The 17,630-nt window shown below is 37.1% G+C and overlaps 1 protein-coding gene across 2 annotated transcripts in view; it reads right to left on the reverse strand.

Moving 5' to 3' along the window:
• Positions 1-17,630, reverse strand: part of CORIN (corin, serine peptidase) — a 135,606-nt gene that overhangs the window by 18,815 nt on the left and 99,161 nt on the right. For both annotated transcript variants that reach the window (XM_089526966.1, XM_089526965.1), the window contains 3 exons: positions 10,804-10,917; positions 7,647-7,757; positions 6,259-6,388 (listed from right to left, as the gene is read on the reverse strand). In XM_089526966.1, the coding sequence (XP_089383092.1) occupies positions 6,259-6,388; positions 7,647-7,757; positions 10,804-10,917 (355 nt within the window). The remainder of the gene's footprint in view (positions 1-6,258; positions 6,389-7,646; positions 7,758-10,803; positions 10,918-17,630) is intronic.

Raw genomic sequence — 17,630 nt, forward strand, 5'->3', positions numbered from 1 at the left:
GAGAGCCAAGGCTGATGGGCTGATAAGGAGCCACCAGGTTTGCATCAGAATTGTCCCTTCATAACTTTGTTATTACCTTCAAAAGGAGGGGGAAAGGAAAGAATCTATGAATCCTAGATCTATGGCTCTTCACAACTGTTATAAAGGCTGACTAAAGAGTCTATTTGAAGCTGCTTGAGCCATCCACTCAGAGGGACTCTTCCCAAACAGTTCAGTTTGAGCCACGAAGCATTATTTTGAACAGTGAGATATGTAAATGCAACTAGAACACAGCTGTGGGATGTTGGATTCACCAAGGCACAATAAACATAAAGGCTGACAATCAGAAAGGGAGACTTTCCTCCTAGAAGCAGAACAGGGGGGAAAAGAGGTAGAGACCATAAAAGGGAAGGGAAGGAGGGTAGAGCTGAAGCCCTGTGGCAAAGAGAACACCTTTTGTAAAAACACATACAGTTGAGAAAAATAGTAGAAGAAGAAGAAATAAATGAAAAAGTAGATGAGAAGGCTACCCAGCAGTGAGAAGTAAACTATCAATAATACTTTCATGGTGAACAGAGAGAAAATGTGGGGACAGTAGCTTTAGCAGGCTAGACTATGTACAGTTATAGGGAGAGGTGGAGTTCCCACCAAGCTACTCAGCTCTAAAACTTTCTGGTCATACTTTCTGTCCAGGCATAAAAAAGTCCATTTGTGTGAGGGACAGAGACCATGAAGGAGAACCTTCTCAACTTTAATGTAAAGCGGCAAAGATCTACCAACATTTAACATGTTCAGTATTAAAAGTAACAGGTGATTTTTATTTGTTTTGAGTTTTATTACTGTTAATATTTTACATATTGTGAAAGCATATCTAAAGCATATGCACGCTTCAATAAAGTTCACTGATCACTAAAGCACTAGTTGATCAATTAGCAAGCACCAATTTTAATCAGCATGATTAAAGTTTGGAGATCTAACTTGGTCCTGGTGTTTACTATGTAAAATATTTGTTAATATTATTGATCTTGTATTTCCTTTGGCAACTCAAAAAGAAACCAATATCAGGAACTTGATAATTATTTAAACTAGTTTTAATCAATAGACTAAAATGTAATAAATTGACATTCCAAACTAGAACTTGATAGCACTTGTGCACAAATGCCAAACGTAGACAGTTATTTGTGATTTTAACAGTCTCAGTTAAATAAACCTGTCTGTGTGTGCAGTGTAACTTTATTAGAGGGGACTTGTGCAATGGGGTGAATTTAATTTTTATGAATAGAGATGTCTGTTTTCATGCATATCACCAACTTTCTTTCCTATAATGGGAAAAGCAAGTGAGAAAGGAAGTATGAGTAATTCATACTACCTCTATAATGCAGAGAGATGGGAATACATATGCATCCCATAAGGAAGTGACTAATCGTACTTGTTTCTCCTCTGGTTTGCTTTGTAGAATATTTGAAGCTAAATTCTGTATCTGCTAAATACGTAATTTAAAATGGATTAGAATGACACTGCAAAGTGTTCCATCAGCAATGCCCAACTCAAATTATTCCCATGACCTCAGACACCACTTTCCAATGGACTGTGTTCACAGTTTCAGATAGAAATAAGTTTATCCTAGGAATAAACTCTTCTAGAACATGGCCACATAGCCCGAAAAACCCACAAAAAGCTATGGGTGCCAGCCATGAAAGCCTTCGACTTCACATTATAAATGTTATATTACTCAGTTATAAATCATCAAGGAGGAACAACAGTTACAAAATTTAAAGCTCCTAACATATTCCTGCTTTTCCTGGATATTTCTGTGGAGATGACACAATGCTAAAATCATTTGCTTCTCTGGTCATAAAATACTTTAGCTCAGGAAAAGCAATGTGATAAATGTGAACTTTCATGTAAAAATCCAATTCCTAGCCCTTTTCCAATAGTTATGGGGAGGCAGACAAGAGCATTGTTCTCCCAACGCTGCCCACACATTCTTTTCTTCCACTTTATGAAAAAAAAAAGTCTTATTTGAGATTTCCCCCTATGTCCCAATGTGATTTTTTCTCAGAAGTATAAAACTCATAAATCCCCAGCCTTTGAAAAAAATTCTTTAAAAGAAAAAAGAACTTATTTGCTAATCCCCAAGTATGGGGAAGTTCAATGCAATCTCCCACAATATCAGCTTTCCCTGATTGAGACTGCACTGTAAATCTGTATGTTCAAAACAAAGTCTTTATTTATAAACAGACCGATTAAACTATTAGTATGTGGCTGCAGAAGTTTAAAAAACCTACACTAGCCTCCAACAATTCCCATCAGCTCTTGCAACAGAAAGAAAGACCCAAACTGCTTCTTCAACTTTTTCTGGAAAAGGTTTTTTCTTTAGTTAATGGAAAGTCTAGCTGATAAATTTCTCAGAAGAGAAAAAGCACACGCCCACTAACCTATAGTGTTTTACATTGTGTCCCTTTAGTATTTGTTATCACTTAGAGATCATCTACTTAAGCAGAATAATTCACATTCACAGACCACAACAGGGTGATTAAGGCCCATACAAACAGGCCAAAACAAAGCTGCTTCGGGTCACTTTGGAGGTATGCTGTTTAAATGATGCATGCATCCTAAGAGTCCGAAAGCTGTGCTCGAGTCCTTAGGACTGGATCGTGGCTTTGGCGCAACTTCCGGACTCTTACTCGAAGCTATGTTTGATGTAAACTCTGACAGCTAAGAACTTTATCGCACACCTTTTTTTCCCTGTTATGGGAACTGGAAGGGGACTCTCGGGGAATCATCCTCAAAAGGGCCCCGTTCCGTCCCCCAGCGCCAAGCCATCCCCATTCAGTGCTGAGGGGTGCCATTTTCCTCGGTCGGAAGACTTCCGACCAGAACATTTAACGCCCCTCAGCACTGAACAGGAATGGCTTGGCGCCGGGGGATGGAATGGGGCCCCTCTGAGGACGATTCACTGTATGATAACATCCGTTTTTTGCAGGTCGAGCGGGGCCCCGAGAGTCCCCTTCCACTTCCCATAACAGGGGGGAAAAGGTGTGCAATAAAGTTCTAAAAGGTACACAGTGCCAAAACCATATCATTCCAAAAGACCTGAATAGTTGTCACTTCCTATCTGGGCCCAGCACAAGGTGTTGATTTTAAATTTTATAACCCTAAATAGCTTGGGCCCTGGTTATCTAAAAGACCATGTATCTCATTATAAACCTGTATAGATGTTATGGTTCTTCCTAGAAACAGGTTTACTCCATGCATCTGAGGAAGTAGACAATGTCTCTGAAACTTTATGCTACACTGTCTTTCGCTTAGTTAGTTTCAAAGTGCTAAAAGATCCCTTTTTATTCTGATTTTCCAGACTAACATGGCTGTGTCTGAATTCTACCTCCAGATCCTATGTGCATTTTAATCCTATCCTTATTTCATATCATATAGGAAGACTTTGTGTTCTTTTCTACATTGAAATTCAATCACAATTATAATTTGTTTTAAATGCACATTTGTTTATGCATTTTGTACATTTCTGCCCATTGATGTAAAATACGTGTGCATTTTAGTTGTTAAATTTTTTAAATGTGTGCATTTGTCTGTGCACATTGGGGTCAAGCAGACTGGCAGCTTGGAGTGGCCAGTCTGCCTTTGGCTGCTCCATCACCAGTCATTCCCCATTTGGCACAGGACCACAGTGGCCAGATGCCATGGTCCCAAGACTGGCCACCACTGCGATCTGCAACAGACCACTGGAAAGGAGCACTTTTTTGCTCTCCTTTTGTGGCTAGGATTGGGCCACTTTAGGTGGGAGCAGTACAGCTTCAACCCAATCTGGGGGCATGCATCATCTGTACATCATGCCCCCGGATCAGCTCAAAGGCAGCACTTTTGGCCCATCTGTTTCATGTCTAAGTGTTCTACTGAAACTTTATATGTGTGTTACAGCTGTGCAGTCATTGCGGTGATTCAAGGTTTCTTTTTGAAACAATTCTTGTGAGGAGACTAGTTTCATCTTGACTATTAAATCCAAACAAATCTATTCCTAGTTCCAGCTCTCATTACTTTTAGGAACATAATTTCAATCTGGCCTTTTAATTTTTTTAAATTGTATTTTTATGGTTTTAATTGTGTTTACAACTGAAATTGTTTGTAGTGCCTATTAGCTTTGGGTGCTAGTATGGCAGTGAAAAGGTGGGATAAAAATGTCGAAATAAATAATAAAATAAAATATCAAAAGATACTCCAAACTCAGCACCAAAAGAAAAGTGTGTGTATTATTTGATCATTCAAAGGTACAATATGTGTTATCTAAGCATCCGTCTTTCATATAGTGCCAGAAGAAATTTCTTTTCCTTGTGTGTATGTGTGCGCACAGCAAAACCTCTTGCCTAGTTTGAACAGTAGTACACTTAATCCACACTTTAAAGCTTCCACAAAATAACCTTGACTAGCATGAAAGAGTTTTCTGTGGGGAAAAATGTGGCTTCAATGTGCCTTATGCAATAACAGACTACATTTAAAACAGCAACAGCAAAATATCATTTCAGGAATTCAGCTTAAAGGCAGGAAAACTGCCCAACGTTTTACACAATAAGCAAAACAAGTCTTTTATGTCCACCCAGCTGCTTTGGAGGTCAAATTTACAAGTTACATACCATAACTTCAAAGATATGGCTACATCTAATGATGGGGAGGGAGAATCTTTATTTATGTTGAACATAAATCATTTGCTCACCTCATCAAACACAATCAAACCAAACTAAACCTAATAACCCAAAGACAAACTTGGATTAGCTTTAGCTTGCTGCTTCCAACAAAATTCCCATAAAATTCTACTTTATGGATACTCCCCAATAGATCTATCAACTGATCAAAAAAATTTTGGCTGGTTAATCATTAATGTAATTGAACAAGTTCATGGTAGAGCAGCGGCATAGTGCTAGGCAACTATTTATATATATCAAGAATTTGAAAAAGCTATTTTCAGGCCTGGATATTCCTAACACAAATACATCATTGTATTACATAAATACTCTTTTGTCACTATATTATATAAAATCTAGCTTTACCATCTTTTTTAGAGATCGGAAGAATCTATTGGATCCTTAATCCCTACTATGTGACCTAAATACTCTAAGGCATCAGATTCCATCTGATCTTGGAAGCTAAGCAGGATCAAACCTCATCAGTACTTGGATGGGAGACTGCCAATGAATATCAGGTACTGTAGGCTATATTTCAGAGGACAGAACTGCCAAAAGCATCTCGGAATATTCCTTGCCTAAGAAAACCCTATGAAATTCATGGGGTCACCATAAATCAATAGATGACTTGAAGGCACATATAAATATACATCCACTAGTTTTCTGTATTATGAGATACCACATTGTAGCTGCAACAGAGGAACCATAAAGACTAGCCTGTGGACTTGAACCTCCAACCAAAATAAAACAATTGTCTTCTTGAATTTGGACTGAATTCACATGTTTTACCTCTACACCAACAAAACGTTCCTGTTGCAAAAACATGGAGGCTACTTGAGGAATCCATTGTTCTCTGCCTACAAAGAGGCCTGTGACCTCACTGGAATGGAGACATACTGGATTGCAAAAGAGGGATCCCTGTTGAGATGCAAACTGACTTCAAATGTCTTGGACTTTGAAAATCTCCCTATTGCCGCATGGCTAGAAGAAGGAGGAGCCTGCCTGCAAAATATATCCTCCCCACCACACCATCTTTACTAAGGTCTGAAACAACATGCAGGCATCTGACTAACATTTCCAATTGTTTGTTTTTTCCTCCTGTTTGGTTTGTAATATCTTGCCTGATGAAGCAGCCCATGGAGCTTCAAAAGCTTACAACAAGTATATTGTGCATTTCAGCTGGCCAATAAAGGTATCACTGATGGATTTTTGTTTGGATTAGATAAAAATCAGTACAAGCATGAGGTTTCAAACTGCCATGAAGATATCATCCCACTGTAATTGGTATGTCAACTGGACAAGTATTAAAGTTAAGGGAAGAAAAATGCAAGTGTTTCACAGTAAACAAGCTACTTTGTTAAATAATTATAGTATCAACAGAGCTATATTCCCAGGACCTCTATTAATCTGTTAAAAAAAAACCCCTAATACACACACAGTAGCAAATATCAGAGTTTCTCTTATGCTAAACAGGCAGAAATAGCAATCAACAATCTATTTTCAGATTAAGAAAACATCACAGATTCAACCACTTTTTTTAGTTACATTCAGAAGATTTATCAATACTACAAACTACTGACCTTACCCTAAACCCATTTGTTTGCATGCCAAATGGCTTAGATTTTCTTCCCATCCATCAGCGCATACATGGTAATTGGTAGCTGACCTTTGAACAGTTAGGTACATCAAGGAGCTCCTGTTCTGAGACAGGGTTACTGTGAAGAATAAAAGTGAATGTAACTTTACCATGCCAATAAACGATTAAAGGCTAGCTAAGATGTGAATGCATATCACTTGATTTCTCATCACTTGCAGATTTGAAAACCAGTATGTTGTCATTGAAAAGAACTGTGGGTGAACACAGACAATTTTACTATAATGATATTCCTGATGATAAATGTTGATACAATGAGTCTATAACCAAATTATGTCAGCATAAAGTTCATCACATTGGAGTAACTTGACCTCAATGACATTTTACATTCTGAGAAGATAAAGATAAGTACTTCCGGACAATCCAATATTTGGGTTGACTGAACAATATCCCAAAAGAGGACCACAAGACAGAGGGTGTCATTATTTGGGAATTGTTGCCTAGGCTCTGGTTGCTGGAGCATGCATTTAAAATACTGTATGACATACAGTCTGGTTCATTATCTAGACTGAATTTCCTTGCATATCTTCATGAAGACAATAAAAGCAGAACTCAAGAGATGGTTACATCCATTTTCACAGATCCCACTGCTGCCATAACTCTCAGGTATCACATTACAATCAGTCAAATATTCTGGAATGTGACATATTTTAGGCAACCCCAGCTATTACAACATTCCAGCTTAATAAAAAGCTGGATTTACATTTATTATCCTTAACTGTTCCAAGAACAGGTAATCACACTGGTGTTGTTTCCACAGTGAGCTGTATTCTGGTGGCTGTAGAACATGTAAAGAATTAGGCCTGAAGAATGACTACTTTCTACACCTGGAAACTATTATGCCAGAATATTGGTGTCTCTAGGAATCTCTAGGCCTCCAGCTTGACTCTGTGGTCAATGATTGCCCAAAGTTGAACTGGAGGACCTAGATATTCCTAGGCAGGTTTAAAAAACAGTGTTTTGTTATTTGTGGTTTTTCCACTTTCATGGGGATCCTGCATCCCTAACTTCAGCAAATGTGGAGGGCCCACTGCATTCTTATTGGTACAATTCTGTGCTTACACATTAAGAGGAGGATATATCTCAGTTCTTCTGCTTATCTGTTCTTGCTCTCTGAAGAGTAATCTCTTATTTTACTGATTTGCTTAAAGTCTCTACTTTGCAGTTTTAGCTTTACATCTGCAGAGACCTAATTTTTCTTTGCAGACTTTCAGAATCTACTAATTACCACTGGTATTACTGAAAAGTACCTGGTGTTTTCCCCCTCTGAAAGCCCTACATTGTGAATTCTAGACAGAAGTGTAAAGGCCAACACTTACCACAGTCCCATTCATCTGATTTATCAGCGCAGTCTATCTGTCCATCACACCATCCTTTACGAGGCACACAGTCATGGTTGGCACATGTAATCTCATCTTTTTTGCAAAATGCTGCCATGAAAAATGTAAATTACAAGAAAATAATTTAAGGATTAAAAATATGTCTTCGAGACAGACAGTGAAACTAAATACATTATTTGGAGAAATGGGTAGTACCTTCTGAACAAGAGAGTAGTGACAGATAATAACTATTGAGCTTCCTTAGTTGGAAGTAAATTTTGAGGTTTCCTCACACAACCGTTGTAAAGAAATCCTAGTTGCTAGTAATTCCACACTCTGGGAACTGTAGGAGTTCCTGGAATCTTTGGTGAATAAAAGTGCCACTATTTTCTTCATGTGTGTTTTTCTCCCAGTTTCTCCTAGAGATTGATGATCTTCAGTTTAGTTCATAAGGGAAAGAAGATGATTTCTCTTACAAGTGTGGAGTATGGGGATGCTGAGCTACAACTGGCTAATTAAATATAATTTGAGCATTGAGGACTTTTGTGTTACACAAGATCAGGCCATGAAGCCTACCTTTATTTCTTGCTTTTTATTTATGGTAGTCTTGTGTGAATTTGGTCCTGGGTCTTGTCCTGTTTGAAGCCCATCCTTTGGTATATATAAATGGGTGATTTAGTGATACAATTTGAAACTGTTCCTTTTTCCTGATGGCACTCTTAAAAATCTACTCCCTTAGAAATATTTTTCTAATTTTATTACATGAGGCCTTGGTATGAAATCTATATTTTTATTGCTTGGTGCACTGGTAGTGGATAATGGTTTCTGCCTAAAGTTTAGGGAACAGTGGTTACAGTTACTGTTCTTAAATGACTCTCATGGATGTCCTGTATGCTCTCAGGGCTCCTTGGTAGAGAGTAGGAGAAGCTGTCATAGCTCTGTTCTTGTCACTAGACACAAAGCAGCAAGTCCCTCATTTTCCACCAATGTAGCAATAGCCATATTGGGAGGGGACATCTGCTGCTGAAAGTTGGCATTTGGAACATAAGAGAGGACAGATACCTTTGTCCTGCTTGACAGAGCTGTATGGTATCCCTTCCTGCTCCGTGATCTGTTACAAGTTTAAAGTTACAGGAGCACCATCCTGAATCCAATCTGGCAACCTTAGATAAGTAGCTTAATCGGGTTCTCTTTGTTTCTCTCTTTCTGCCTCCAGAGAATCTTTGACTACTATAAATGTTCACCTAACAGAGCCCAGAGTTGTTTCAATCTCTGATTTTTTTTTACCTGATCAAAGAGCTAATCCAAGTGAACTGGCAATAAGAAATAAGAGAATTTTTATTGAGAGGGTGTGTTTCAAATTTGTCTGAACCTTGAAACAAACTTGGCTGCTTCAGGCAACAGGGCTCCTCCAAATTACATTGGATCTAAACCTAAGCCTCATTAGTTATTCTGGTACAGAAACCTTGACAATGTTTTGGTGAAGAACTTGACATAATTCTTCCCCATGCTCTCCTTGTAAGAAAAACAACATGGTAGTGGGAAATAAGAAAAGAGGATGGGTTGATGTAGAGTTGCTAGCTCTAAACTCTTACCCCAGTGCTTCTGCCTTTACAGGTGTTTTATATTTCAGTCCATTAGTATTTAAGTTTGTTACAGATCAGTTTACAACATGCCATTTCATCTGAGAGAACATATGTCAATGAGCTATAGGCATCAATTTCTACACTAGTTGGAATTGTGGGTATGGGTTTTATTCTAATAGCTTTCTTCATTATAATAAACTCTGGTGCCCCAACAAACTACAACTCCCATGATTCCACAGGATGGAGCCATGACAATTAAAGCGGTGTCAGACTGCATTAATTCTGCAATGTGGCAGCAGCCTTCATCAGAGCAGGGTGCAGGAGAAATGGCACAACAATTAATTTCATTCCCCTCTTAGATTTGTCATGGAAACAAATAAACAATTCTGTATTTTCTTATTTACATCTTCATGGTTATGGTTCCAACATTGTGGAATCCAAATCTGTTGCATAATTTCCCTCCCTAATGTGAATATCCCCTGAAGGATCAACACAGACCTTCCTTAAACCACAGCATGCAATTCATCAAATAACCCACAATAGAAGCATTACAAGTGCATGAACCAAGGACACTTTTAGTGACATATAAAAACATAAGGGCTGGGGCAGAAGCAAAACCAAAATAAAATAAAATTTCAAAACAAAATGACAGTTTGAAGAAAGGCTTTGGAACAGCCTCATGGATGACTGCAAAATGAACAAACACCAAAAAGCACAGAATAGGATTTCTTCTGCTCTTTTTAGGGAACTGATTCCTCTAGAAGCAAAATAGCTGAAAAACTATTTGAATATTCACTTATATCAGCTTAATTAGTGTTCACACAGGCTGCTGAATTTATGGAGTCAGTATGCAGAGTAAAGAAGATTAATTGATTAGAATGCACTGTTTGTTTGTTTTATATCCTGCCTTTCTCCCAGTGTGGGGCTCAAGACACCTTACAAAAAATGCTAAAACAAGAAAACATGAATAACTTGATAATAAAAAGTTGAAACACAATTAAACAAGTTTTGATATTAAAATGCTATTAATTGTTTAAAAGTATAAAGTCATTTTAAAGCATAACAATAAACTTAAAAATATACCACACACCATAAAAATGACTCCTTGAGTCATTTCTACACCATTTATATCCCAAGAGTATACATGTTCAGTTTCACAGTTTAAGTTATAAAAATATCTGTAGCACATCGATCAATTAGACTTCACTTTCTTAAGATGTGACCAGAAAAACAAGTTCTGCAACTGGCACAAATTATATAAATGAAACCATTATGCATAAATAATTTTAAGAACTTAAGAAGAGCTACGATGAATAAAATAAAAAATCCATCTAGTCAAGTGCATCCTATCCTCAATGGTGGCCAACCTGAACCTCCCCAGAAGTTCATTTGAAGGGTCTAGAGGCAATAGCCCTCCCCTGCCATTTACCCATAAAACAGATTTCAAAGACATAAGTAGTTATTGCCTCTGGCTCTGGCTACTGGACTTGGGTCAAGAAGAACCAACAGCCAATGTCATGAGAAGAAAGTACACAATATGCAATATAGACATTGTAATGTGAAACACTTACAGCAATTTTTTTCATCTGCATTGTCTGGGCAGTCTGCAAATCCATCACATATCATTGTATGTTTGATACACAGTTTGCTTGTCGGACATTCCCAAAGACCTCTTTCCTTGCATCCTAGGGGCAAAAATTAAAGGCATTATAGATATTTTGTTTCAATGAGAAATCAATCAGATATGCAAAGAGATAGCCATAGAGGAAAGTAAAGCGAATTTTGTATCTTTAAGACTAAGAAATTTATTTAATCTGCAACACAGACCCCCCCCCCCGAATAGAAAATGACAATACACCACTAGTTTTCACCTACAGTTCACAGCCGAAACCAATTAAATGTATCAACAAGCTTCATGTTCTAATTGTAAAATAAAAAATATATGTAATGCTCTATACATTTTATTGTTAGCTGCTTTGGCCGCTACAGTATAATGGAAAGGAATTAAGTGACATTCACTTCCTTTTATAAATCTAATAAATATGTTAATGAATTATTACAATGAATAGCTTAACAAAAGAGCATTGGGGAATATTAATAGAATAAAAATGCCTCCTGACCTTTGAACACAATAATATATAATCTTCTTTCTTAAATTTGTGTATCATCAAGCAACATAGCAATTATATCCAGAAAGAAGTTTAATAGGAATGTGGTTACATTTAAAACACATACTGAAGTATTTTTAGTTTTGGAGTTAAAATATGTTCAGTCCAACTACATTATTAACCAAATGTACATCTATTGGGGGGGAGGTTAAATTGAGCTCTCTAAAAGTGTCATCCTAGCTATGTTTGACATAAATTAAGTCCCACTGTGATTACTCTCAGGTAACTATCAATGGCATGACATCCAAAGTCACAGCATTTCATTACACTGAAAAATATATGCAAGACCATTGGATGTTCCATCTGCAGGCAATAACTAATATATACAAACAACCTAAATGAAAGGGATCAAAACACCAAGAGTGTGTGCCTTTATTGTTTGCTGTGGTTTTTAACATTTGGATTCTATTGTAATGTACTGATTGTTTTAATATTGTTGACCACCCTGATAGTTTTTCAGCTGAAGAGCATCATACAAATTGCCTGAGGGAGAAAAACTGAAATGACAGGATTTGGAAATGTTCCATAAAACAATTAGCAAATGCAAAATTTTGGCCAAGTTTCATTGTAGTGGGCTGGATCTAGACTTGGTTATATTAAGTCTGGATTCACAACAGTAATGTCATTTACATCCCAGGTCAACTCCCAGTATGACTAATTCTGAATTCTGTGCTCAGTTTATCAGGTTGGGATGGGAAAGTGTGGACATACATAGGTTGTTTGACTACAGTTACCATCATCCTTCACAGTAAGCAGTGTTGTCTAGGATTGATGTGAATTCCTACCTAACAACATTCAATGGATTGATATACAGTATTCTCATGCATTTTCTAGTTCTGTTGCAGATGGCAAAGGCATTGACCATTTCCATAGATTATCTCTTCCTCTGTACTTCCATCACAAACACAATATTTCAAATATTTTTGCAAGGTTTGTGCCAATTCCAAAGGAAAGCACTCCACAGAGCAATTCAAATACTACATGAATTTACCACAGAAAGTAAAATGCTCAAAAATTGTCATAGTAGTACACAGTGTATTCCTTCTATCAAAAAATCATGTAGTGGGGCCTAAATTTAATGTACGTATCAGTACACCTTTTGAAATTTACATTACGCAGACTAACATGGTGATCGCTTTGAAATTGGAAATCTGTGACATTTGATTTTATATTTAGGAAGGGGTAGGTACAATAGAACTATTTGTTGGGGGCTTTACATTTTCATACCAGTAATCCAAACCCATCCTTACTTACTTGGTAGCTGTGATAGAATTTATTCTGGAGGGGAAGGAGAAATTAATATTTTGTATAAGGGGAGGACAAAGTGAAGGAGGGAGAGGATGAGGGGAATAATATGGCATCAATAGATAACCATGGAACATTGTACACAGTAAAAATGGAGAAATGCCAGATTTCTGACCATGATATGCACCTTCCCAGAGGCTCATCATTATTCAGTGAGTATAGCCTCTGTCTCTTCCAAGTGTCTTTAATCAGCTGGACTGGTTTTTATAATAAATTCAAGATGAACTCTTGTATAACTGTGTCAGTCTTTTGATATTAAATTTTTAGCTTGTCATATGGAGGAAATTAAGGCATTTCACAGTGCTATAACGTATTTATCTTTCTACAGATTGCTTTCTTAAAGCAGCTCATTTCAGCAATAAGATGTCAGAACTTGTTTAATCATATTACTGGCAATTATGTGAAAGAATAAAAGTAATCTTTCACTGGCCCTCTCATTAGAGTATTAACAATGCTAACCACAAGAGAAAGTTATAACTGGTATAACCATAATCCAAACATATTGCTGTTGTTGTATGCCTTCAAGTTGTTTCCAACTTATGGCAACCCTAATGTGAACCTATTTGGCAAGTATCTTCAGAGGGAGTTTGCCGTTGCTGTCCTCTGAGGCTGAGTATTGATTTGCCCAAGGTCACCCAGTGGATTTACCTGGCTGAACCAGGATTTGAACCCTGATCTCCACAGTCCTAGTACAGTGCTTAAAACACTACACAATTCTGGCTCTCAGTCCAAACATATCCTGATTATTACATATGTAATATGTAAATATAGTGTGTGTGTGTGTGTGTGTGTGTGTGTGTGTGTGTGTGTGTGTGTAGGAATTGTACAAGTTCATATACAGGGAAACTGAACAGCTGAATTTCATACACAGTTGGCCCTTTGGATACATTTGCTTTCCATCCACAGATTGAAGCATCCATGGGTGGCTCCACGCCATTCTCCCAATGGCATTGTGTGCACGTGGCTATGCCAATGCAGCCACGTGCATGCTGCCACTGAATGGGATTATAGGTCCCATGGTTTTTGGCATCCACAGGGGGTCTGGAACAGAAACCCCACAGATAAGAAGGGCCAACTGTACTCTTTGGTTTGTAGTACCAACACGTTATTGAAAATATTATTAAGTTAAAGAATAGCTTAACATCAGTGTCAATATTAATATTATACCTAATCAGTCAATTCTTCACATTACTGTATAGATCAATGTGTAAGTGTAACACATTTTTGAAACATTTGAACTGTGTTATTTTCCTCCACTTCTCAAGACAATATAATTATGAATTATAATATCCCATTGTTGTAAGAGCCAGCAGGTTTAAATGATCTGTGATAACCCTTATCAGTACAAACCTGACTAATGTTGATTAGAATGGGATAGAAAAATCCAAAAAATGGATGCTGGCATTGTTAAAAAAACTAGTACAGGTTGAATATCTATTATCCAAAAATGGTTAGGACTAGAAGTGTTCCATATTTCAAATACTAAATTTATGTTTCATATATACCTCATACACATTGCATGAAAGTAATTTTATACAATATTTTTAATAATTTTGTGCATGAAATAAAATAAATTTAACTATCAGAAAGCAATGGTGTCACTGCCTCTGCCTCCCATGGGAAAAGGACAGGTTACATCTTGTACCTGAAGTTTTCCATCTGTGCACTCACACAAGTGGGTTTTCCTGAACCTATGCAGTGCATCTTTGAAACCTTCTATAAAGAATGGGGTATTTAAGATCTCAGATTTGTGGGAGTTTGGCAGAAATATATGGACAAATGAGATTGGAAGAATCCCAAGATTATAATTTATATAAAGGAAGAGTCAAACAGAGATTTGGATTAACTGTTAAGCACCAGAGAAGACAATTTTGTAATTTATGAAAGGAACCTAGGGATACTTATACATAATTGGGGTGCAAACGTGATCATAAGTAGTTGGATTTTTGGCTCAATAGTAGGGACAAAACAAGATCTAGAGAATTTAATTGGAACAATTCTGCAATATTTTACCTCACAATTATAGATGGCTAATTTAAGATAAAAATCCTAAAATTGTAGCTGAGGCAGCAGAGTTAATGGATACTTTAATAAATATAAGGGAGAAAGTGAAAAGAAAACTATGACCACCACCACCCCAGATTGAAACCCTAAATTTAATGAAAGGAGCAGTTATCAAAGTTGGTAGCTTTCAAATGACAGGCCGATCCCTACTGTGTTTTAGTCATGTTTTGTTTTTTCTTCTTTTCCCTTGCTTTTTCTTCTGTATGTTTCTTTCTTGTCTGCATGCATTTATGTATATCATTTTGATATTACTGTGTATTAGATTAGTTTTAAAATCTATATTGTGAATGAAGGTATCACAAGTTTTCGAAAGGACTGACTGGTCTTCAGTAACAACATTAGTGTTCTTAGCGTTCTGACAAGTATATTTTTCTGACAGATGCCATTCGCCCATACTTACAAAAGCCCATAAGATTTATCTTGCATATTAGAAGCATTTTGTCTAGGATAGATTGGAAATGCAATTTACAACTAAAGTTATTTACGTTGTCTCTCAAACATAATTTAATACCTTAAAGCTGAATATCTTATTTGTGCATTCCCATGAGTATAACAAACAAAAAATGCAGAGAGGGAAGAACATATTAATTTTCATTAGAAAGGCAAATAAATAAATACTTTGTTCTCAGCAGTTGCCTTTTAAAAAAAAAAGAACAGAAACAGTGGTTATGACAGAAATAAATGTGTAACATCATGTTCCACAAGGAAAAACCCCAGACAGACATTTTCCCAAGGACTGCTGAACCACTGTGGATCCTTTCCTAAGAAATGCAAATAGTGGGAAGTGAGTTATAATGCCTGAGCTAAGATCTTGGATCTCAGAAGTAGTACCTTTTTATTATTTATTTTCAACGTAAACATACATTACAAGTTATTATACTTCTTGTTACATCTTTTTGTTCGACATAGTCTAAATTTTGTTACCTCTAAGAATTTATTAATATACATACCATACTAAATTTCCCATTTCCCCTGTTGAACATACATCACTTCTGTATACACATCAAATAGTAATCTTACCCACTACATAACTCTAACTTTTCTTACTATACAATGAGTTTGTCTTCCCATAATTTTGAAACCTTTTCCCATTTTTCTTCGTATTGTTGAGTAGAATTATTATTTATATGTGCTGATAGAGTGTCTAAAGTGGCTAATTCATGTAACCTTACTACCCATTCCTCTATTGCTCATCTTGCACCAGATTGTCCTCTATTACATCAGTTATATTTAATAAGAAAAACCTCCACCCTTAACGGGATGTTTTTCTTTAGGGTTTGTATAATATTTAAATAAATCATTTCTCAATTTTTTTTGCTTTGCTACATTGTCGCCACATGTGGTATAGGGTCCCTTCTTTCTTCCTGCATTTCCAACAGTTTTTGTTTCTGTTTCTCCCCATTTGCGCTATCTTTGAGGGTGCCATATATCATCTGAAAAAAATCTTAAAATAGTTTTCTTTTAGGTTGCTACATCTTGTAAACTTCAGATTCTTTTTCCAGACATTTTCCCAACTCTTAAGGGGGATATCATTTCCAACATTTTGTGCCCACTTAACCATGTTTGGTTAAAGTTGAAGAAACACCTTTTTGTATTGCTCATGCAATACAAATTTTAACTCTCAGACTCTGGAATGCTTTGTTCCCAGTGACACATGACCATGAGAAGAAGGGGTGCTGCCTGCTTAGATACCCTCCAAACCACAAAATGCAGGCCTGTGACTAACATCATCATTTTCCCCCTCCTGTATGACTTTTCCTGATGAAGATACCAGTGGGGTTTCAAAAGCTTGCATCATGTATTTTGTGCATTTGAGTTGGCTATTAATTTTGTGGATTTTGGATGTTATTGTACTAAGGGATTATTCAGACATCTTTTTTTTATGAGACAATGCGAATAATCTCACTCACACATTCCTCTTTTGTTGTTCACACTATGGAAGCACGTCTATACCTATCTCTGCGAATTATTTTGCTCACATGTGCCATCACTCAAATAAAGACAGAGTCAGTGACATGAATGTATTTGAATCACGTTCAAGGCATGCAGCTGGAAGCTGTGTAAAATGCACTGTACATGGTCCAGAACCTTGCCCAAAAATTGAATGTTAGAGACTGCCCAACAATTATGCAGAATGGTGGAATGGGGGGTAGCAATGGTTCTATAATAAGCCTTCTTCAAGCAAGATGGAACTCTGCCTTATTTTTGCAAGGGATTAACTACTCCCTCAATCCATTCAGCCATTCCCCCTGCAACTTTTTTTAATAAGCCAGGAAGGGCAAAGAGCAATCTAACCCATATATGTGATAGCTCTCATCTCACCAGGAATCCTGTCATCATCTTTGAGTTGCACAATTTGAAAAGTTTCATTATCACTGGACAAGCAAGAGCCAAGTTACATCCACTAGATCTGCATCAATTATAGTATTCAAGTCAGTGCATATCTAAGAGATTTTATCTGTAAAGCGCTGGGCAAGTTGTTCATAGCAGGATATCAAGTGGTCTGAGTTTTCCTAACTTGAGCCTGTGTGTAAAAAGCCCCCTGAAACAGCTAGACCGGCCAGCTCCTAGCAAACACGATAGAAGCAGAGAAGAAATTTACTTTTGCAGCCTGTATTACCAGAGAGTAGGCCCTTAAACAAGCTTTAGCTTGTGTGCAATTAGACCCTCTTTGTCTTTTCTGCCAATGTCACTTTGGTCACCTTCCTACTTGTTTTACTGCCACCAGCTCCTTGGGAAACAAAGGCACCAATTTGATTCTACTCCATAAGAAGTAATCCTCAGGAGCAATTGTGTCCACCATCCTGGCCATTTCTACATTTCCAAGATTTTGACTTGGCTGCTTACCAAGGCAGCAGTAA

Source organism: Sceloporus occidentalis, unplaced genomic scaffold, assembly GCF_023333645.1.
Source record: "Sceloporus occidentalis isolate IW3139 unplaced genomic scaffold, rSceOcc1.0.p SCAF_5, whole genome shotgun sequence".
NCBI classification, from domain to species: Eukaryota; Metazoa; Chordata; class Lepidosauria; order Squamata; family Phrynosomatidae; genus Sceloporus; species Sceloporus occidentalis.